The sequence below is a fragment of the Sinocyclocheilus grahami genome, unplaced genomic scaffold (assembly GCF_001515645.1).
Source record: "Sinocyclocheilus grahami isolate Dianchi unplaced genomic scaffold, SAMN03320097.WGS_v1.1 scaffold101.1, whole genome shotgun sequence".
NCBI lineage: Eukaryota > Metazoa > Chordata > Actinopteri > Cypriniformes > Cyprinidae > Sinocyclocheilus > Sinocyclocheilus grahami.
Genome location: NW_015505280.1, coordinates 961,216 through 985,995, shown reverse-complemented (window position 1 = coordinate 985,995; position 24,780 = coordinate 961,216). Strand labels below are relative to the sequence as shown.

General features: G+C 37.8%; 1 protein-coding gene across 1 annotated transcript; it reads right to left on the bottom strand.

Moving 5' to 3' along the window:
- Positions 1-555: 555 nt before the first annotated feature.
- LOC107588283 (histone-lysine N-methyltransferase setd3-like) lies at positions 556-24,551 on the bottom strand. The gene is made up of 13 exons (XM_016276319.1): positions 24,484-24,551; positions 22,790-22,917; positions 19,117-19,209; positions 17,846-17,994; positions 16,979-17,051; positions 14,910-15,166; positions 8,486-8,544; positions 7,773-7,887; positions 6,399-6,473; positions 5,344-5,510; positions 4,113-4,198; positions 3,398-3,558; positions 556-2,142 (listed from the first exon to the last, which is right to left on the bottom strand). The coding sequence occupies exons 2-13, from the start codon at positions 22,890-22,892 to the stop codon at positions 1,678-1,680; spliced, it is 1,803 nt and encodes a 600-aa protein (XP_016131805.1). The 5' UTR covers positions 22,893-22,917; positions 24,484-24,551; the 3' UTR covers positions 556-1,677.
- Positions 24,552-24,780: the final 229 nt, after the last annotated feature.

Genomic DNA, 24,780 nt, shown 5'->3' with positions numbered 1-24,780 from the left:
TCTATATACAGAAGCAGCAAGAACAAGTGACAGGCTATACACTCAAACATCAGTCAACATAAACCATTCTGAACAGTATATTGAACATTGTTTTTTAGTTGGGCAAAACACTTGAATTGAAATGTGATTTCTATTTCTATATATGTACACAGCTTCAAAAACATAACAAAACATTGGGGGTATATTTTGATCATTTGTCATCACCTAATACAAGTCACTATTGCCGGATATATATACACGTGTTATATATTTTTTATTATTTTATTAAGAATTATTATGCATCTCCTTGACAGTTCCTATTGATCAAAACCTATGCTGAAAAGCTTTTTAGGATTAAAAAAAAATCTATTTTTAAAGTCTTCCAAGGCCATGTGATAGCTTTGTGTGAGAAAAAGATGCAAGATTATCAGTAAATAATTGCTAAGCTTTAGGTAAAGAACAGACCAAAATGTATCATATGGCTTCAAAAGATGTAGAATACAGTGCAAAATAAATAAATAATAATACACAGATCTGAAACAACATTAGGGTGAGTGAATAATGGTAGAATTCTCATTTTGGGTGAAATATTCCTTTAATTAATAGCCCCCAGTGTTTTGTTGACAAGGTCTTCATTCTGGATCAATATTTCTGCATCTGAAATCCAACTAAATGACGTTCGTTAAGGCTTAAAGATGACCACAACAGTTTCATGACAAATGCAAGATCATTTTGGTGTTGCAGTGAATACTTACATAAAAATAAAGAAAATAAAAACAGATTTCCTAAAGATCACGCACGAGAGAATTAGTCCTCAGAGATCATAGTCTTGATGTCCATTAACCGCAAAGTGTTTCATAAGCAAAAAATAATTAAAACGAATATATATAACATAACGAAAAGTGAAGGGCTTTAACACACAAACTTTGAATAACATTCACAGCAAAGAGTAACCATATGGTCACCAACAACCTCTTATTCTCTGGTTCAGCTTACAACATCCAAAACCGAAACTAACTTTGAGCTCACTTTGAGAACACACCGACCATTCTCTGAAGTGCATGAAAATATGTACTTTTTTGGGACCAAAGTCTTTCAGTAACCTTACTTTTTATGCGAGTAAAGTAACTAGCATGCAGCGAGGCAGCGTTGATCTCTTTACAGATCAATGTCAGAACATAAGAGTAATGATTGTCAAGCAGCACTAAACATCAAGCATATTTCTGGCATGACCTACAGCAAAGGCTGGTTAGAGAGAAGTAAAATTCCCTAAGCCAGTATTAGATGACTAAACAGAAACATCCTTGGCAACGTTACCATGTTAAAGTCTTCGATATATATATTTTTCTTTCATTTTGTGAAGTCTGAGCAAGCCTTCATCTAGACAGGAGTCCATGTGATTGGTTACTTCCTCACCTTCACCAGGAAACTTTCTGGCAGCACTAGCGAAGCTACTACAAAAGAAACCAAACGTGGCACTGATAAAAACTCCAACAAAACAAAATAAAACAGCAGGTTTCTTATCGCTTGAGCTAGCTCATACTTAAGCTGCATTTAATAAAAAAAACAAAAAACTTTTAAACTGAAATCCACTGCTTTTTTTTGTTGTTTAGAAAGCTTTTGCTCCTAATTGTGAGTCTCTTAAATGAAAATAAATAAATAGCAGGAACTAAGATTGCCACCGTGCTCTGGTTATGACTATTTGCCGTCATCTTTTGGTTCCCCTTCAGTTTGTTTGGTACTCGGGTCGTGCTTCTCAACCTCAATCACTTTCACCACCGCATCACCTCCTGGAGGATCTTCTTGAGTACCATTGAGATCTTTACACTGCCCATTAAGAACGGGCGTCTTGGAGGAGTCCAGAGCAGCAGCGTCCGGCTTGATTTGGGCCAGGCTCATCTCCTCCTCAACACGCTCATCTTCTTCTTCCAGTTTGCGCAGGATGATGGGGAGTTTGGCATCTGCATTCTCCAAAAGGGCAATGTCGCTTTCTTCGTACAGTGGCAGCGGAGCCCCTTCATCCAGCTGCTTCTGGAAGTGCAGGCGCTTGGCCCGACCGCAGTACACAGCACGCTCGAGAATCTCTTTCTCTGCCAGCCGCAGCTTTATAGCGATGCGGGAGTGCAGGGACAGGTCAGGCTTCTCCAGCATGGAGCGGTCCTCCTGAACAACACAACAACAGAGATCTTAAACTAATGACGATTGGTTAAAATGATCATTATTTGAAACCAATCAGAAACAAAATGGCTTGATTACAAAATCAGTTGATTACAAAACTTTCTGCAGTTTTCTACACTATTTTAAGAAACAGATTTCATTCTAAGTTCAGAGAAATGTCATTCCACATTTTGGCCCAATGTTTTCATTTGAACAAAAAGCAAATACAAAAAGTGTGTATGCACAAATATAATATGCATGAATGCAGAATATGCTATATAGTTATATTCATACACACAAACATACAGTATATATTGTATATGTAGTATGTGTGTGAGAGAGAGAGAGTGTGTGTGCGCGAATAGAACTATACAGTATATTTTGCATTCATGCAGAGAATAAATGCAGGACTTTTCTGTTATGATGTGGGTTATGGTTGTATAGTTGTAAAATGTATAACTACCTATTTGTAAAAACATTAGAAGTCTCTGCAATGTCCCCATTTAGATAGCTAAGTAAACGTACAAACAGTGGTGTGAAAAAATGTTGGCCCCCTTCCTGATTTCTTATTTTTTTGCATGTTCGTCGCTGTGCTCTTGGGGTAATTTTGGTCGGCCGGCCACTCCTGGGAAGGTTCTCCACTGTTCCATGTTTTTGCCATTTGTGAATAATGGCTCTCACTGTGGTTCGCTGGAGTCCCAAAGCTTTAGAAATGGCTTTATAACCTTTTCCAGACTGATAGATCTCAATTACTTTCTTTCTCATTTATTTCTGAATTTCTTTGGATCTTGGCATGATGTCTAGCTTTTGAGGATCTTTTGGTCTACTTCACTTTGTCAGGCAGGTCCTATTTAAGAGATTTCTTGATTGTGAACAGGTGTGGCAGTAATCAGGCCTGGGTGTGGCTAGAGAAATTGAACTCAGGTGTGATGCACCACAGTTTTAACAGGAGGGGGGGTGGGGGGACGGGGGGGCATGTAGTTTTGGATATTGTGTTCCCTTAATAATAAAAACCTTCATTTAAAAACTGCATTTTGTGTTATCTTTGATTAATATTTTAAACGTATCTCGTTTTTTTTTAAATATTAAGCAGCACAAACAACTGATTTCAAAATTGATAAGAAATATTTCTTGAACAGCAAATCAGAACATAAGGATGTTGCTACCTTCATTGCCTGTGCAATTAAACTTTTTAAACAATTTAAAGATGATTTATAACGTGTGTGAAAAGTTCAGAGTTTGTTTGCCATCGCTCCAGCACCTCTGAGGACGTCTTGTAGGTTTTGAGAAGCAGCGCAGCCCGTGTTTCCAGGAACGTCCACAGCTTAATTTCGTTCTCCCAGCTGACAGGGAATTCAGTGTTGCCCAGGGTGAAGATCTTGTTGATGGCGTGATCGCCCACCAGATAGTCCCTGAGTTCCTCTGCAATCAGAAACGCACACCTCTCTGGTTAAGGGAGTAATCTGCCGTGCTAGTGAGCCGGCAGGTCTGATCTGCAGCGATTATGTAAGGTATGATTACACGGCTGCTAACGAGATGAAAGGGCTTGCTGAACGACTACTTTGCTCGTGCACACCGCTGAATCCTTTCACACCAGTAAAATAGAAGCCCCCAGAACAGGGGCTTCGCTTCGTTTAAAAATTAACATAAAAATTCTGAATAATGTATCAGTTCAGACTTAAGAGGTATTGCCAGAGGACATGGCCTTGCTTTATGGGATTTATGACAAAAACTTCTACATAGATGCTTATAAATATTTCACAGACTCTGGATCAGTCCTTCCACACATCTGCGGCACTGTCTTGATCAATTAAACACCTGAGGGACTCTTGTTTAGGCTTTGCTGTCCGGTCTAGTTTAGTGTAAGGATGTGATATGGAATAAGGCATCTCACTTCCTGTTTTATGGCTCACAGATGGCCACTGGTGTACCTTAGTGCCATGCTTGAAGGTATAAGGACAAACAAAAATTCTTACCTTCAGTCATGCAGAAGACACGGAGGAAGGCCAGGAGCTGAGCGGATATCGGAGGCTCGCTGCAGTGCAGGGCAAAGATACTGGACCTGAGGAAGAGAAGGACCAGAGAGGGTTCAAAGCAGGGTGTTACTCCAACTGACTTGCCCCCCACCTCTCTCAAATTAAACCCCAATTAACTCCAGCGGAACGGGCAGGTGCTAATGGAAGCCTCCTGCCTGCACAAGACCACAGAACTGCTCCCTGTCGCATGACAACTGATTGATCTGAAGCGATGAGAGGCCACTGAACTTGATGCATTTTTTAAAACATGCTCAATCATTTATAATTTACCGTTTAATTACTGGAGCATATCTATGGCCTTTTCCTGTCTGACTTACAGTGGGATGAAAAGGAGCAGCTCTACTATGACCTGAATCAAAAGGCAATTTCATATGGGCCTGTGTGGATTTTGTTTTGGAGACTTAAAGGATATTGATCTGCGTGACAGAAAATTCACTGATAGCATTATGCCACAATAGAAGAGGTTTTACAGCACTGTAATTCTGTTACACCTGGATGATGATTCTTGCAGCAGTATGACTCTCTACCAGGAGAGAACTGAAAGGGACATAAAAAAAGACAAGACAATGCTTTTCTAATGTTTCGGGGGGGAAAAAAAACGCACTCCAGAATTACTGCCACCCTCAGAAAAATACCATATAACAAAAGAAATAACAAACAAAAAAAAATAAAATAAAAAATAAAAATAAACAAATAAATATATATATATATAAAACTGATGTTATCTATCACCTAATATTATTATTATTAAGTTTATTTTTATTTAGTTATTATTATTTTTTATTTTGTTTGTTTTTTTATTAAAGCTGTTTTCATTAAGTTATTAGCCATTTTTTGTCTTTAAGTGGCTATTCAAACTTCCTATTCACTTGGTTATAATCATATAAATGGCTAAATTTAAAAGGCATGGCCAACAGAGACAGTTTTTCATGACTAATCTAAAGTAAATCATTCTTGAAGGCATTGTAGCTCAAGTAGTGCTATGAAGAGTAGCTCATTTTCAGAATTTAAAAGCAAAAAATAAAGAGGATGAGGTCTGATGGGTTTAAATGGAATTAAAACTAGATTGAACACTACAGTAATAAAGAAAAAAAGAAAAGCTAGACAAATCTCTCTATGTGGATCATGTGGAATGGAGCTAAAGGACGTCATTTCTGTACAGGATACTCACGCAGGAATCCCAGCACGAGCCAGAACCTCGGCCTTCATGGCATACAAACGTTCGCTCTTGCTCACACCCAGCTTAATCTTCACGCGGTCGTGTGCGTTGTCCTCAAAGAAGAAACCATTGTGGATCACAAACTCTGCATTGGATCTTGTACCATAGAATATGTAGATCTGAGGGGAGAGAAACCGGAAAACCTTTGTCATTTTGGCATAACTATGACATTATTACAGTAACGCATAAATTAGTATAAGCACTGCCTTTCATTTCATGGCGGAAACAGACATGGACTCATGGTTGCACAGGTCTATGGGAATGGATGTGATATTAACCAGTGGCAATTTAGCCCTGAAAACTTCCTTCACATACTACTGTCCTTTCAAACACTGCTCACGTCTTCCGCTCAACAGTAAATCCGCAACATTTACAGATAGTGCTGTGCAGAGAGAGTGTGAAAGAGAGAGATAAAACATAGTGCTGGAGAGAAAGAGAGGGGGCGAGAAAAGCAGTTCAATTCTGTTCTCAGCCTCTCCACATTGAGTTCCGGCCCAGTGCGAAATCAGCAGCAGGAATCAGGGATCAAACGACGCTCCTGAAACGGCCCCTCCTACTCCCCCCAACGCTTGTCCGAGTCCCACATGCCGGCCCCCGCATTCTCTTTCTTCTTCCACTGGCTGTCTCTGCGAATCTTATCAAATAATTCACATTCTGGAGGGGGGGTGGGGGTGTATACCTGGCCTGTCACTGTGTGCCCCGCGTATCCGCTCTCCCCATAGCTGGATCTGAATGCCTCCGCTCTGATATTACCCCCAGGCCTCCATAATGGCCGCTGGCTGATAAATGCATCACGGAAGCACAAGCATAGAGCAACAGCGCCGAGGTGAAAGTGAGCGAATGGAAATTGAAAATGTACAAGTGCATTAGGTGGACAGAGCATGGCACGAAATCCACCAGCTGACTTTGTCAATCACATGGGCAAATGTGATATTGTCTGAGATATCCTGCTGTAAAGACTAATGGTCACACTAACTGCGATCTTAAGATGGTGTTGTAAGACTCACCTGTTCAGCCTCTTTGTAATCTTTGAGAGCCACACATTCGCATCGGTCATCCTCTAGATTGTAGCCAGTCGTAATCTAGAACAGAACAGAAAAGGTTTTGTTAATATTTGAATCACTTAATATACTCCTGAGGCATATTTTATTGATTCAGGGAAAAAGGGAAAAACAAACATTTGTCAGATTTTACAGACATTAAGCAACTGTTTTCAACATTGGTGATAATAATAAATGTTATCCCAAACATTTGAGTGGTTATGTACTTCTTTTTTTTTTTTTTACGCCAACAAATTTAAAATAAGCTTCAATAATTAAGCCGTACAATAGCACAAAAGTTCAAGGCTTACTGTAGGCTTTTTCATTAATTGTCCCCATTATTTTATATGAAATAAAATAATAAACTAATAGAGCCTTTAAAAATCTATCCAGTGAAAATATTAATATCAAAAAACAATTACGACAAAAAAAATGTAATCCAATTTTATCAGTTCCAGTGTTGGCCTTGTTAATTTTTCTGTTGGCAATTATTCTTGAGTGTTGTCACAAAACCCAATAGTGTTTAAACTTACAAATGAGATGAGAAGTGTTCCCTGAACGTAATATGAGTGAATGAAACATTTTGGACCCCATTTACACTTTAGCACTATCCATTTGTCATCAGATCTCATGTTAATATCAGGCGTAATTAGTCAGCATTTAACATGTATAAAAGCTTTAAAATGTTAAATATAAACATTTAAAATTAAACATTTAACATCCAACAAATAAATGCCACTTATTAATAGTTATAGAGGCAGCCTATTAAAATAACACACCTTAACAAATACAATCCTTCACTATTAAAATCTTCACAAATCAACTAAATCAAATAAACGGAGTAAATTGTCCACAAAAACACTGCTACAAAACATACAAAATGTTTTTATTAAATCTTAACCAGGGGATTACGGGAAAACCATTTCATTACACATTTTAATGACCCTAATTTTCAATGCACATGATAATTTGAAACAAAACTTTGTTTTAGGATATAAGTGCATTACAGAATTATATGAACAGAGGCGATATATTGCTCTCTGGCAAGAGCTACAGAGCGCAATCAAAGACACATTATCCAAATAAATATAAAAGATCCCTTGGGATGAAGCCATAATCTACCGAAAAATCACATTAGACGCTCCCGCATTCCTTAAAAGAAAATGTTTTTTCCTGTACTTGACTGCAAAACAAGTGAAAACACTGTAAACATCCATGTCATAGAGGAATTTATATAAAATGGTTAAACTGAATTGGTTGCAAAAGTTTCTTGCTGCTACCCATAAATTATTTTTGATAGGGAGTTCTGTATTCATTTTGAAAGCAGCACTGAAGACTCACCAGGCCGTTGGTGTGGTTGCACATGTCCCAGAGAGGGATGAGGGCCAGTGTGACCCGACTTCCATCTGTTGTAGGAATCTGGTTCTGACGGGTCATCACAGAGGACACTGCCCACCTGACAAACAAATGGCATTGCTTCATTACAGGTTCAAAACTTGTTACAGACACAAAACGCGTCCAAAATAATGGGTCATTTCTGGACCATTTCAAAGTATTGTCTGCTGTGCTAACACTAAAGGGGAATAGAATGGAAAACAGGATTTCACTTGCTCTTTTGAAATCAAAGAGTTTAATATAGATCCAACTCAAAATTCCCTTCCCAGTCCACCCAGAACATGTATGGACACTAACTGCAAAAACAGTTAATTCGAATCTTCATGGTAAAAATGTATTAAAAGAAACTTCATGAAGTCCACCGAAGACAACATTAGCAGTGACAAGACGCTATTCTATTCTCTTCACACATTACCCAACGGGAGCACAGACTTGCATCATATTCAACAATCTGAAGATGAAAGGGGACCAATGATAAATTATTCCTTCACAGATAATTTGGTGCTAATGAAAGAACAATGAGAACAAACATTTTTAAAGGCCATCGCGTAGCCCTACAACCAACCTACATCTCATCTTCCTGCTCTTTTCTTTTTTTGAACCTCAGCAGGGAAGAGAAGTTCCACTTTTTTTTAACATGGTAGGACATTTCAACCAACCTGTAGTCATCAAAGGTAAAAGCATCCTTCAAGGGCAGTTTGCTGGCGTTCGGATGAGTCTGGGAATTGAAAATGAAGAACACAGAGAGTGGAGTGAAGGAAAAAGGAGAAAAGAGAGAGTAAAGGACAAGAGAGAATGAGATATGGAGGTAGAGGGGGAAAGGAGGAAAGAGAGAGCAAGAAAAAAAATAAAAATAAAAATCAGTCAGTGGAATTTCATTATGTGGCTGCCTAACAGATCCTAACAAGAGTGTAGCCAGGCAGAGAGCGTCCAGTGGTGCTATGCAAGGATCATGGTGGCATTAGCCCCCCATACATCACTGTCAACTTAATTTGTTATGCCCAGCAGCCGTCATAAATCTGCTTCATCAATTTGTGCGACAGAGAGCCACTGGTGCCACAGAAATCTACATTTAAAGCCACAGACTCGCTCCCTCCAAGGGCTCATTTGCAGCGGGTGTCATGGAGAGGGGAAAAAAAAGCTACAATCCCGTAGAAAGAAGAAAAAAAAGTAGGGAGCAAAGAATGCCAGGGTCTAATTCAGCCGGCCCGTAGCACCCTCCCGAACATGCAAAATGAGCCATAAAAATAGACGTAGGTTTGAAGCTGAGAGTGAAGGATATTCTTTTCCCCCACAGGTGCTCTCACGGCTGTGTGTGTGGCGCTTGTCCTGTGAAATGAAGCACTGTACTCCACAATGAGGTACCGTGCAAACCGTAATGGTGCTGATATGTATATAACACAATATATCAAAAAGCTTGTGCTTGAATATCATAATCACGACTCAGGTGATCAGTCCATCACACAGAACAAGTGATAAAATTGCCCAACAGACACTGGAACCAAAACAACATAAAAGAAAAAGTGAACTTGGCAGACTTCAAATGACATGAATCACTTACAGATGTGAATACAAAATAACTTCCTTAAAGGGAATTTTGTGTATTTGGTGTAATGAAATGCGTTTATGCGGTTTAAGGTTAAAAAACACATTATTTTCCACATACTGTACATAATTTTTTCTACTCTATGCCCCGCCTTTCTGAAATGCATCGATTTTTACAAAGCTCATCGGTCTGAAAAGCGAGGTGTGCTCTGATTGGCCAGCTATCCAGTGCGTTGTGATTGGCCGAATACCTCAAGCGTGTGACAGGAATGTTACGCCCAACTTAACCACTGATTTCTAGTCGTGTCCTCTTTTGGAAGGCCAAACAAAGTAGTTTTGTTTTCACAACGAAACACACGGCGGGCTTGAGAACGGCGTGGCCGGCGGATTCGACGAAGGAGCGACTACATGTAACGACCCCGGGCTGGACTCCGCTTCGTCCACGGTGAAAGCTTGACAGGCATGACAAAGCAGATATCGTCCTCTTTTGGAAGACCAAACAAAGTAGTTTCGCTTTCACAACGAAACACACCACGCCTTCACGGCATGGCAGCGGCGGCAACAACAATACTACAGCGAGAATAAAAGTTACGCCTTCTTTCTTTGCGTGAACATTTGGGCGGCATTATGCAAATCTTCCCTAGATAGTGACGTAGGTATGTGGGGGTGTGTTTAAACGAGGCGTTTTATGTAGGTGTGGCTGACTCTTAACTTTTATAAAGAATATCTCTTTGGATTTGAGACTTTAGTCTTTGCAACTTTACAGATCTTCTTTATGCACCAGGAGCTCGTAACACTCCAAAGAGAAAGGAAAAATTTAAATTGCATCATATGACCCCTTTAATAAAAACATCTCTTCAACATTAGGGTTGATGTTAGATGTTTTTTTTTAAAGAGTTCTGCTCATCAACATTGCTAAGCCCTAAACAGTTAAACAGAAAGTAAAATCAATATCCAGTAAATGTTTGAACACATAATTCAGTTTTTTCAGATGTTTTGACAAATGACAAACATCTGACCAAGGCTTGATGAAAATATATATTTTTTCAAATTGTAAAAATTAAAACAAAATACTTTCTAAACAAAATTAAATATTTTATTAGTTTACCTGCATGTCATGTGACCATTAACCAAACCGGGAACATGTAAATATTTTGTGAAATTAATGAAATATGACGTATTAATTTTAGGTCGAAAAGGTTCAGCAGACAAAAAAATAAATAAAATAAAATAATTGGGAATGCCTTCTGCAACCGATCAAGGCTCATTAAACGTAAATAGTATAAAAAATTCAAGTGAATAGAGATAAAAATGATAAAGTTCGTCATTATTGCACGACATCAGAAGACTTCTTTTGTGGTGCTTATAAATTCATGCTATAAGCTTTTGTTGTATGGAAAAGAGCAGCATTAACACTCAGCAAAACATCTCCGTTTGAGTTCCATGGAAGAAAGTCATACATGTTTGTATGGGTTTGTTGGAATGACAACAAGGTGAGTTAGTTGCCTTTTTTTTGTTTTTTGTTAAAGGATCCTTTCAAATACAACGCAAACATTTCCAGGAAATGTGATCCTTCTCAGATGTTGTACGTGTGCTTACTGGAAAGGGGCGCAAACTCCTTCTGTCAACCAAGTTGCACCATTAGGCTCGCAAACTGAGGAATAGAAGCGCTCAGAAGTAGTGGCCAACTTTTACCTTCCACGTCTCTCCCTATTAATCAATTTCCCTAACACTAATTGAGCCCTGTATTCCCCCTCGCTGCTCTAGAACCCACACACACTTAGTGAAGACAGTGATACCGTGTGGCCACATCATATCTTTGCCAGTGACTCAGTGTGTCAGCAGAGTACAGTCCAGTTTTGACATTGCTCTAGCCCTACAGCAGAGCATAAGAACTTGTATTTCAACTGCCCCCACTGTGTGCAACCAGGCAAAGGTCTAAAATCTACAGGTCAGCTGTGAATTCACAAAGCATGATATAATAACAGAGCAAAGCCTGACCACTTCCTTTCAATTTAACCCCAATTCTGGGAACAGGCTGACTTGGTAGCAGCGTTCACGTAGGGTGATGGACAACATTAAAAGATAAGTGCTGGGTAAAGCCAACGAGTAAGAATTCAGTGTCTTGGGTTTGAGCCTCACTGCAGATGAAGGGAAATGGTTCATGTAAGGATGGGCATAATACAGGTTTTGATGGAAGTAATAGGGCAAATCTCCAGAGACTCAAGTAGTTCTTCAGACTTCCTGCAGGAAGATGTGCTGAAGCCAGCTAAACAAAGATGAAAAAAAGCATCTTTGAGCATCAGTAACCATTATAGGCCAACTGAAAAGGGTTAAAGTATCATTAATGATATTTTCAGCCCTCTGAGAGCTGAATACTTGAGTACCTTAATAGATTCAATTGAGGCAATAATTAGTTGAACAGAGTGATAAACCTCAGGGGGAAGGGCGAACCTGGCTGCAGAAAGGCCATGAAGAAGTCTGCCTGGATCCCTCAGAGCGCTGAGGGTTAGGATATTTTAATCCTAAAAATATAGGATGTGCGCACATACAGAGGTAGTTTAAGACGAAACGGAGGTAGTTTTAGACGGCACGGTTGATGAGGTGTAGTTTTTGGAGATGAAGGGCAGCTGCACCGCTGCAGGTTCGGCTTGTGATGCATTAGCATCACCAGAGAGAGGTAATTCATCATGTGCCACAATGGCACCGTGGCTCAGAGAGAGATGAGGGGGAACGGCCCTGTAAATCAATTAGAAAACAAAAGCTCCCACCACGAGCGCCTGCTCTGCTTAACGAGGACAGCGGGAAACGCGGCTAATTGGCCGGTGGCCTCCAGGAGGTCTTTCTGGAGCCGAGATCCCCAAGCACCGCATCCGCCGCACTGGCTGACATTAGAGAGCTCGTCATCCGTGCACATGCTGAGGTTCAAACGGGATTGATTTTACTCCTTACTTTCATTATGTCGACTATTCAACATTCGAATTTGTGCACTTAATTTAATTGCTAAAAATTATGAAACGAACGCATGCCTATGGCGTCATTCAACGTTGCAAACTCTGTCATTTTCTGAGCTGCATCAGGAAGGTCAGACATATCTTCCCAGGTGCAGAGAGAGGGGGTGGGATGAGAGCATACCATTGGGACCCTGTTCATTTCTCATCAACAGCGGCAGATGCAGCACACCAAGGTTATTTTGCATTCGCTGCATACCGGGGTCACCTTATGAGGTTCACCTCCCCTACACACACACACACACACAAGCATCCAGCCCCAGTGAGAAAGGCGCAGCCATCATTGATCCCCCGCGGACACCGGAGGCGCTTGGATACTCCTCGGAGGGCACCCGGCGTTGACAACAGCCTATCCCCTCTTCACACAGTCAAATATATATATAAAAAGCTCCTCAATTCCAGCAGGTGAAGGGCCTTGCTTTCTCAGTTCTTCCCGAGGAGAAGCAGAGAGGAGGGGGGAGGCAGGGACCAGATAAAGCAGGCGGTGGGAGGAAGTAGAAGAAGGGGGGGCTGTGGTTGTCAGTCATGTGTGGAAGGTACAATCAGGTCAATTCAATTCAAAGCCAATGCGACAAGCTAATTTTCCAGCCCGGTCATCTGCGGCCGCCTCAGAAGGGAGGCTGACATTGACAGTAGTCATTACAGTGACACTGGCTCCAAACCTGAAGAGCCGAGAGGAGAGTAGCGGACAGGACACTCACCGAAGGGCCAGCAAGACAACACTACCCCTCAACTGAACCTCTCTAGAAAAAAAAAACAGAACTTCAGATGAGCAAAAAAAAAAAAGTTATATGTTAATTTCACTCCGAAATCCTGCCTGAACACACACAGAATGAATCTTTCTGTTCATTAAAAGATTTGCACGGTGTGATCATTATGCCAGTAGGTCATGCGGTCCTCCAGCTTTATTTTAGCAACCCAAACTTTAACCAAGTTCGGAGATTCAGAGGAAGTAATGTTTCATTTGAAGCTTAACTCACTTCTGCCACCTAATGGACAATGAAACGTTCACTGCATATGCAAATTGTTAAACTTTTTGATGACTGATGCCAAGGGCTTAAAGTAGCAGATGCATATATTCCAGTTTATTGTGTTTCCTGTTATTTGTCTCAGTCGCTGTATAGAAAATGGTATTAATACACTTGATTAAAGTTATTAACAGAGTACGAGAAACAATAATACCGCTCTAAATTACACTCCAACCCCCTTTTATAAACTAGAAAACATTTAATAAAGAAAACGTCAGCAGATTTGCAGACAAAATGACAAATACATTAACTATTTGAATGAATATTTGATGCCTTATCTTGACAGTAATGGGAAATATTAGTTTCTTTTCCCTAATTGACAGTCATCTAATGAAAGAAACTAAATGTACCGGCAGAGATTTTGAATAAAAATTGGGGAGAACTGGAAGAGCATATTATTGCTTCCTTAATAGCCAAGAGGAGGTCCAAGAAACGGGATAAAATTTATTGGACAGCTTCAGTCACACTGAAATGAACTGCCATCTCAATGTGTCATTTAATAATCATAAATCTGCATATTCAAGATTTTCATCACAACACTGAAATAACATTTTATGGTAATATAATGCACTCTTTGTAACCAAAGTGGAAACTTAAGAGGTTAGGCTACCACTGAATATTAATCAGAGATGTTTCACCCGACTTGGGTAAAAGCAAAACTCAGTCATTTCTGATTATTGTTTAGTTTGAATGGTGGAAACAAGCAGATGTCTTTACTTTTGCAGTGACAATAAGATATTCTATTCTTAGTCGAAGTAAATGTATTTTATTCCTTATTGAAACAGAGCAAAAAGTATCACACCATTTGGCATTTCATAGTCTTTTCTAACACCAAAATCTAAAACTTTTGGACGTAAACGTTGTTATTTAAAAGCAAACTAATTCATGCTCATTCACATTTTGCTTTCAACACTACATTAAAGGATAAACATCTCCCCCTGCTGGCCAAAGTTTGCCACTGCGGCACCATCTCTGAGCCATGTCAATGGCAGCTTATCAGGGGCCCTGAAATTGGGTGCAAGAGGGCATTATAAAGCTCCTTTTACCCATCTCCAATGTGCCTTCAACGGCAGGGATCCTTTTAAAACTGGATTTCCTCACCTCAGCAGACAGCAGTGTAAAGGACAGCTATTCATGTGGCTAGAGAGTCTGAATAACTTGTGGCGCTGATTGCTTAAAGAGCCCTGCCCTCAAACGGCTGGCAGTCCATGTATGAGACACAGATAGGGCTATCACTCACCGCACTCATCAAAACTGCCATACGTATGAGCACAACTCTATGAATTAACTGAAGAAAGTTTGTACTTTTGTGGTGTATTCAGGGACATCCATAGCTGAAAAGTGAGACTAGGTGCCTATATTAAGCCCTGAAGTTATATTGCCTGGAAAAAGGTAAACATATGTAAAACAGTATGCAGAATGCAATAGTAACTGATTTTAGCTTTAAAACATTTACACACAAATAAACAGACAATTAAGAGCGCAGCAGTGTGACTTACGTGGATGACTTTGTAGAAGTAGGCATACTGCCGCGCTGTGTTTTTGTATTGACTGAGTACGTCCTGTATGGCTTGTGTGGCCAGCAGGTGGCGCACTTCATCCTCTTCAAAGTACAGGGGTGTGTCGTAGTCAGCAGGCAGGGTCTTGATGTAGGGCAGCCAAGGTGAGCTGGGATTGGCCCGTTCACACAGCAAGTGTAGAGCCAGAGTCACATTGCCCATGGCCTGAAGGATCCGGTCCTGACTGTACAGCTGCCCTGTGAAAAAAAGGTGAATTTAGGGTTCTGTCTGCAAATGATTTCTAGACATTAAAACACAACTAAAGTTCACTACATTTCACTTTCACACTAGGTTTTGATGTGGATGTGTGTTTAATTGACCAGCAAGCTTGGTATGTTTGAAAGCCCAAGACTGCAACACAAGTCATAAAGGCAAAAAAGAACCCCTGCATAAAGGAGTTCATATCAGGTCATCGTAATTTGTGTTCTTTTTTTACTAGTGTTGTTATTGTTAACTAAAACTATTAAAATTATTTTTCGGTAATTGAAATTAAGCTGAAATCAAAGAAAACAATTAGATAAAACAAACATTTTGAAATGTTGCCTTGGCAACTCACTGAAATAGGCTGAAGTACTAGAATCACATAAAATGACTAAACTTAAACTACATTAAAATACATACATACATACATACATACATACATACATACATACACAACCGGTCAAAAGTTTGGGATCAGTAAGACTTGTAATGTTTTTTAAAGAAGTCTCTTATGCTCATCAAGGCTGCATTTATTTGATCAAAAATACAGAAAAAAACAGTAATCTTGCAAAATGTTATTACAATACAAAATAATGATTTCTATTTTAATATCCTTTATAATATAATTTATTTCTGTGATGCAAAGTTGAATTTCCATCAGCCATTACTCCAGTATAAAGTGTCACATGATCCTTAAGAAATCATTCTAATATGCAGATTTATTATAAGAATTATCAATGTTGGCATCAGCTGTGCTGCCAAATATTTTTTTGGAAACTGCGATACTTTTTTCAGGATTCTTTGTTGAATAAAAAGTTAAAAAGAACAGCATATATTCAAAATATAAATCTTTTCTGACAATATAAATCTTTGCTATCACTTCTTAACAATTTAACATCCTTGCTGAATAAAAGTTTTAATGTCTTTCAAAAAAAGAAAGAATAAAAATGTACCGACCCCAAACTTTTGAACTGTAGTGTATACTGTTCGAAAATATTTCTATTTTAAATAAATGCTCTTCTTTTTAACTTTTTATCCATGAAAGAATCCTGAAAAAAAGTATCACAGGTTCCAAAAAAATATTAAGCAGCACAACAGTTTCCAGCACTGATAATAAATCAGCATATTAGAATGATTTCTGAAGGATCCTGTGACACTTTATACTGGAGTAATGATGCTGAAAATTCAGCTTTGATCACAGGAATAAATTAAATATTAATGTATATTAAAATAGAAAAACGTTATTTTACATCATAATAATATTTCACAATTTTAAATTTTTTCCTGTATTTTTGATCAAATAAATGCAGCCTTGATGAGCATAAGAAACTCCTATAAAAAAAACATAAAAAATCGTTCTGATCCCAAACCTTTGAACGGTAGTATATATATATATATATATATATATATATATATATATAAAACACTGGTTCTAACTATAGCAAATATTAAGAAAACAACATTATATCAACATCTACATGGTAGAAAGACAATTAAAAATAGAAAATAGCAAGCTACTAATATAAAATTATTTCATTTTAGTCAGAGAAAAAAAATGCAACCAAAAATTGTGCTATGAGTTTAGCTGTAGCAAGTCAAATTAATTTTCTGTGGTAATCAACACCATGTCACAGATGCTGTCTACATAGCTAAAATTTGTATTTAGCCTGGAACAACAAAGTAACATTTATATAATTGTGGTCTCCATTTTCTGTGTGGGGAGAGAAACAATTGCACATTTCAACGTGACATGTCATTGTCAGAGTTAGAGGTCAAAGATTGACATTGCTACAACTATGCAAACTCACCAAGGACAGAGTTCTTGGCAGATTCCACAGTCATCAGCATTTTTCTAGGGATCCACAGGAACAGCTCCTCTGCCTGAAATGGACAGAAAGCCCACAGAACAATTTAAATGGTCACTGTCAAAAGCACACATGCAAAATCACCAACTGATGTACTGTTGCATACAAATTTAGTTTAATTACAGGGCTAGTCCTTTCCTGACACATTCAAATTCCATTATTTTAAATAATAAAAAGAACTGCACTTTATAATTAGCAATTAGCAAAAGCAACTGAAAACGTCAATAAGGCTAACTGTAGCAGCCATTTAAAATTATCATTGACTCAATCAAGCCTGGAGTTAAAATATGACCTGCAGTGATCAATGACCTCTATATATTCCCTCCTAAAGCATTAACAAGGATGATGGTGAAAAACAGCTCTGATCAGTACATACACACCTGTAATTACCACTTGGTCACTGACCATCAAGTGGAAGGACCACACAAATAATTATCATCTACTGTATCTATAACCAATATATAAGATGAGTTATTCGTTTCAGCCTTCAACACTCAAGATATGACGCTCTGTAGGTGGCAGAACAAGCCAGCACATCGCACACATACAATATTGCAATGAACTGAATCTCGATAATACACAAGTGTGTGACGTCAGAAAAGACTACCAGCATGAGGTCTGGTTCATATTGCAGCTTATTTTGGCTAGGAACAGCCCCATTTAGAGACAAAGGCGCTGCAAGACCTGAACTTGTAAAAACAATAAATGAATATAAAAAAAAAATAAAATGTATCCAACATAAAAACTCAAATAGATTCTTATCCGTCTTACCATCAAACAGTCCTTGAACTAGGTGAGAAAGAAACCAACCTTGATATCTCTGGTGGCTTTCAGGCCATGTCCTTCATCTGCAAAGTTGGAGATCTCAAAACCGTCACAAGAAGCCCCACATTCTGCGGCCCAGGCCATCAGCTCTGAGAAAAATTCCTCCCTGGTTCCCTCAAATGATACTGACATCCCTGAGGAAATAATACAATCCTATCACAAGCTGATTTAGCTACTGTATGTATATTGAACATCAGCATGAGAAGTTTCCATTATTCTACGGCACTCTACTGTATTATGTTGCTGTAACACCACACAAGTGGACCTAAACGGTGCAATCTATAACTCTTGTGTATTCTGCAGCATAATGTGCTGTCTAACATTTATTCTATTGGATATTTATGTGTTCTAATGCACATCTCTGAGACTCCCACTGAGTATTTTATTAAGTAATGTGATAGGATCTTACTCAAGTCATCACATCACTGTAACCGAAGAGATTTCTGTGTTTGCCACAGTACATCAACTTACTGCATAATGTGCGCATATTGTTATAGAAGTCATTCTATCAGATAAACAAATGTGTAACATGCAATCTTTAATGATAATAAGATTTTTCATACTCTCTTATGTTTCTCTTAAAGGAACCCAAAAAGCCATTTTTTTACTCACCCTCTTGTCGTTCCAAGACATTTTTATAGCAAAAAGTAGGGAACAGGTCAAAAACGAACGACTTAAAGTCGAAAAATAGAGCAAGAGCCATATGGACAACATTTATTCTATTTTTATGGTTAGTTTTAAAGCTTTACAGCAGGGGTGCCCAAACTCGGTCCTGGAGGGCCGGTGTCCTGCAGAGTTTAGCTCCAACTTGCCTCAACACACCTGCCTTCAAGTTTCTAGTATGCCTAGTAAGAGCTTGATTAGCTGCTTCAGGTGTGTTTAATTGGGGTTGGAGCTAAACTCTGCAGGACACCGGCCCTCCAGGAACGAGTTTGGGCACCCCTGCTTTACAGGATCCACCTCTATTCATTTGATTTGTGTGGGAAAAGATCTTCAAAGACATTCTGTAAAATTTCTAATTTACCCAGAAAAAAGAAAGTAATAAGCAAGTAAATGACAGGATTCATTTCATATCTGGGTGAAATATTTCTTTAAGTTTCACACCATCTGTTCTTTTCCAACCTCTTTTTTCTTGCAACTAGGACAGTTTAATACTTTACTCCTTAAAAATGGCCAATGGCAAATCACAAGGCAAACCATGCTATGTAAAACCTACAGAACTGCTAAATCATATTAATTTTGAACCAACTGTGTACCTTTCTGTTTCTTACGGATCTTCTCCACCAGAGCTCGGATCTGAACATATTCCTCCCACTCTTTCCCAGGAGAGGGAGCAGCGCTGCTACACTCTGAATGGGGGAAAGAAAAGAAAAACATTCCAATAAGTTTATATTTAACAATCACTTATGCTTTGATCAACAAAACCCAACGGGTGACTGTGGGGTAAATAGCTTAGTGCTCCCAGGGTTTCTACAGACATGAACAAGTTAATTTTAAGACTTTTTAAGACCTTTTTAAATACCAACTTATATGAAATTTAAGACCTAAACCTGTAATGGAAATACACATTTTATTACATACATATATGTAATATTTAATGTGTTTAAATATAAAAGAAAACAAAATATCATTGCTGTAATAAATAATATTTATTACTACGATATACAGTGAACTTTTAATGTCAGCAGACAATATTCCATACAAAATATCCCTGCAAAATAACTGCATCACTGAGATTTTTGGTGGAGTAAACAATTTATTCTGAAGCAATATTTTCATCAGTGTTCTATCAGCTTTTACATACTTAAATCTGCATAGTTTTATTTACCTTTACAAAGGCCTATTTTTAACCAAATTATTACAATTTATCAATAAATTCAATATACACTATAGGGCTGCTACCAGTCAGATTAAATAATTTACAACTGCAAATAACAATAATTACAACTGCAGTAAATAATGTTAAGAGATTAATGTTTTAAATGTATTTATGAATATACAAATAAGAAATATTGAGGGGGAAAATGCATACTTTTCAACATACTACACAACTAAACTACCAGTAAGTCACTTCATGAGTGAGTCATTGAGTCATTCATTCAACTGATTGAGTGTGTTATGCTGGTATCTTAAGGACTTTCTTGGACAGCTGACTCCTAAAGTTTTTCATATTCTGTGTGGTGGTCAGATAGAAATTAATCTTTTCCAATTAGTTTAAATTGATTTTTACCTTTTATGGGCATTTTACCTTTATAAAGCCATTTTTTCTATAAGTATGCATTATCTTTTGAGCAAAATTCTTACATTTAATCAGTTAATACGAATAATAAGACATCTGGGCTGTTACAAAGCAAATGAAATCAGTATCAACAAAATTCATATTTGCAATCCAGACATAAGCTGCACCTGAACTGACATTTAGTAGTATTTACACACCGTTTAATGCATTTAACCTGCCGTTACAAATAAATAAATAATTTGATATATTAAACATAAAAAAATGGAATACTGATATTTGAAATGATTTAAAAAAAATTAAAAGATACTTTAAATGTGAAATTAAAACCGCCAGTAGGTGGCAGCAAGTCACTGTTAATAAGTGAGTCATTGCGATTGAACCGAATCATTTAAACGGTTGATTCATTCAGGAACGAAACACCCTCATACTACTCAAAGAAGCAAAACAGCGCTGTGGCTTTGTTTGGAATTATTTTTGTTGGCGAAATAGAGCAAAAACAGCCAATATGGTGTCTGAAACCTGTTAATAAAACATCTAGCTTTATTGAACTGTTGTAAAAAAAAAATATATATATATATATATATATATATATATATATATATATATATATATATATATATATATATATATATATATATATATATATATATATATATATATATATATATATATTACATTTGTATATGGTAATTTTTACAGAAAAAAAGGCACTCTTCCATGTGAAATTTATTAATTATACGAAGTGGTATAAATATACACATTGTCTGCCCCCATGTCTTGAATTTGTGATCATTCTGAATGTATTTTAATAGACTGAATCATGCAGTGAAAGAGCACACTGTAAAGGCACACGCGCACTAGACTTCACGTAATGCGTGTAGGTATTTTGAATGTTTTTTTTGCATCATGAGAATATTGAGCAAAATAGCTCACTTGTCATGGTGTTACTTAACTATATCATGTTATGAATAAACTAAACATTGTGAATTTTTACCTCAGTGTGTTTCTTTGCGTTTATGTGTGCTGTTACACTCATTTGTTATGAAGACTCTCACAAAGAGACAGAGTGAGCCTCAGCGCGAGCTTGTATTCTGCTAACTTGCTGCAATTCTCTCTGATGACGCAGTAACTTACCGCGGGGAAGAAAACATCTTCAGTCTGTCCAATGATTGTAAAGTCATTAGGTCCGTCGGACTTAAGATATTTTAGTGGTAATGTGACCAAAAATATTTAAGACCCATCGAATCTGAATTTAAGACTTTTTAAGGCCTTATATTAGGAAAACGTTATTTAAGACATTTTAAGAACCCGCGGACACCCTGTGCTCCATATTAAAGAAATAGTTCACCAAAAAAAATTTATATTCTCTGAGAAGTTACTCAACCTCAGGCCATCCAAGATGTAGATGAGTTTATTTCTACATCAGAACAGATTTTTGGAGAAATTTAGCATTACATCACCTGCTTACCCATGAATCCTGTGTAGTGAATGGGTGCCGTCAGAATGAGAGTAAACAACTTGGCTCTGATTTAATTGTTACTTACAATCCTTCTAGGTCACTTAGATCCCAAAATGGTAATTTTATGTTGGTACCACGATCTCGCCTGAAACTTTCTTGCTTTTATTTATATATTTTTCTTATGTTTTTGTACAGCACTTTGGCCAACTAAGGTTGATTTTAAGTGCTTTATAAATAAAACTGAACTGAACTAAACAGAATCCAAACAGCTAAAAAAAAAAAAAAAAAACACAATTAATCCACATGACTCCAACCTATCAATTAATGTCTTGTGAAACAAAAAGCTGTGTGTTTCACTGGAGAAAGCAATATTATGGATAGAGGACTCGTATTTTAGCCAGAAGCAATGATTTGAAGTTAAAAACATCTTGATGGATTTATTTCTTAGAAACACACAGCTTTTCACTTTGAAGATAATTAATGGACTGGAGTCGTGTGGATTATTGTAATGTTTTTATCAGCTGTTTGGACTTTGATTCTGACGGCACCCATTCACTGCAGAGGATCCTTTGGTGAGCAAGTGATGAAATGCTAAATTTCTCCACATTTGCTCCGATGCAAAAAACAACTCATCTAAATCTTGGATGGCCTGAGGCTGAGAATATTTTCAGCAAATTTTCATTTCTGGGTGAAATATTCCTTTAAGTACAGTTCCTGGGGTAACCAAATGCTGGCTGATTTGTGTCTTCTACTAGCTGTTTTTGTGAAAATCGTGGTATTCACTGGCTTGGTAAAAGTACAGCCTGCAAACTGTCTTTAATCTAAACAAATGCATGTCCTCCTCAAAATGAGGAATTCTGAAGACCTCTTTGACATTGTAGTTAAAAATTTGGACTGATAACCAAATGATTCCATGAAATACCACCATACCCTTGAGCACTTAACCTCAGATGCCACCATTTGGATAAAAGCTTCAGATGATTAAATACTAAATAGATTATTTAACATAAAGAAACCATTCTAACTATAGAAGCTCACTTTTCAGTATCCAGCTGCATCTTTTTTGCAATAACAAATATTATAACAATCATGTAATGCGATTATGGCATAATCACAAAAGTCTTTTGTGTACCAGTGATGCACACACGCAGTGTTGCTCCTCATGAGAGTAATTCATTGCAACAGTATATCAAGAACAGGCATGCAGCCATAAAGAGTACTTTATACTCACTCTGTAGCAGTTCAGAGATTAAATTCATCATCTCTTTCGGAGAAACCGCAGCTGTGGCCCCGGTCCCCGATTTCTGGGTCTTCACTCTGCTCTTTTTACCCATCTTTCTGGTCTGGGAGAGAGGATGGCTGTAATAATGCAACAGAATAAATTAAAAAATAAATAAATATGATTACTTTTAATTACAGTAAATATTAAAGTAAAAATAAAGCTAATATATGACCAGGTTTCGTATCTCCTTCATGCAGCCTAGAAGCCTGAACAATAAATGCGCCAATAGTCTGATTCTACTACACCTCTTATAAATATTTAGGTCCAATGGACTAGGTACAGCATATTCATAACTAATTGGTAGAAACATGTGAATGTTTCACATCCAAATAATCTCTGAGCCTAGAATTACTGCCAAGAAAGGTTAAAGGTCTCTGTGAGGGATTATACGGATGGCTACAGCGAGCCAAAGGGCACTAAATCAGGTACTTCATTGTAAACACTGAACATGTGGTTTACATGAAACTCATCAAATACAACAAACTTGTGTCATTTGCAAAATACTTCCATGTAGTTAAACTGAATAAATGACTCCTATGGCAGCTGTTCCCATATTTCAAAAACGGTCTGGCTGCTTTACCTGTACAAATTTGGGCAATGCACAAAAAGGCCACTCAAAGAACATTTTTATAGCAATTCTTTATAATTCTATTTCTATATAAATTGTATATAATTCTATAATAAGAATTCTTATAATAAGCTTCATTGCTTTACTTTTTTTTGTTACTGTGATATTTAGAAGAAACGTGATGTGGACCGTTTCATTAATTTTTTATGAATTTTATTAATTTTATAATCTGAGTTTCTCAGAGATGAATACATAAGCCGCCAACGTTTCAGCCGTGGACATGTCCATCAAATACCCAAAGCCAACTGTTTACTAAATAATGACAAGCCCAATTGTATTACTGAACAGCAAATTGGATTTAAACACTTAAAAGTCAGCTACTTCAAATTGAAACCACAAAGGGAGCCAGCAGCAGCACTGTAACTATACTGGCTGACAGCATTAGACAGGAAATACATGCAACAAAATTCAAAATACAAGATCAGTATATTAGGTAATGATCTTAGCAGATTGATGCCTTAAAATAACTCAGCCTGGCCCAATGCATCCATTCAAACCCACCAGTAGATGGTCACCTGCTTCACATTACACACTATTGCACTGCATGTCAGTCTTCATTTCAAACACTGGGTGGTCCAGTGATCATGAATTATACAAATGCATGAATGAAAACCTCAAGAAACATAACACATCCATTCATCTAACTATCTGTCCGTCCATGGCCCAAGTGTCTCAAAACCTGGTTAGTTGCCTACACTTACATCATTTTAGGGCATCATGATAGACAGTATTTAAAACGTTCAACAATATGTTGGGGAGCGTACTGAACACTTTAAGCACGCCTACGACGCCCAGATATGGTGCCTAAGTAGGCTGCTCACAAGATTTTGAGACACATTCAATGTGTTAATAACCAGCATGCTTGTATTTCGCAATTTGCTGAATTTGCCACCGTTTACAGCGTACATTTACGACGCATTTGCAGGCATGTGGCTTATTACATTCTGCTTAACTATCGTAAACACCTCGGGCACATTTGCAAACATTATTTAATCAGACTGAACACCAAAACTACCTTCCAATTGACTGCAATAATCCTCCTGTCAACCTGGAATTCAATCCTCTTCTACACGGTCTGCTGATAAAACCTAACCTTTCTTCAGAGGCAAAGCCACGCCCTGATAAGGTTTTCAAAAAGCGGATTGGCCCGTTGACGCGTTTGTCCCGCCCTAGACTTATACAGAAGCGTATTTTAATTGGCGAATGTTCCATACGCAACTGCGTACGCGTGTGATAATTGGTTAAAGAGTCATAATTTTTCACATCTCTAAACTGTACGCCTCTATTGGTTCACGTTAAGGCGGTACCCGTT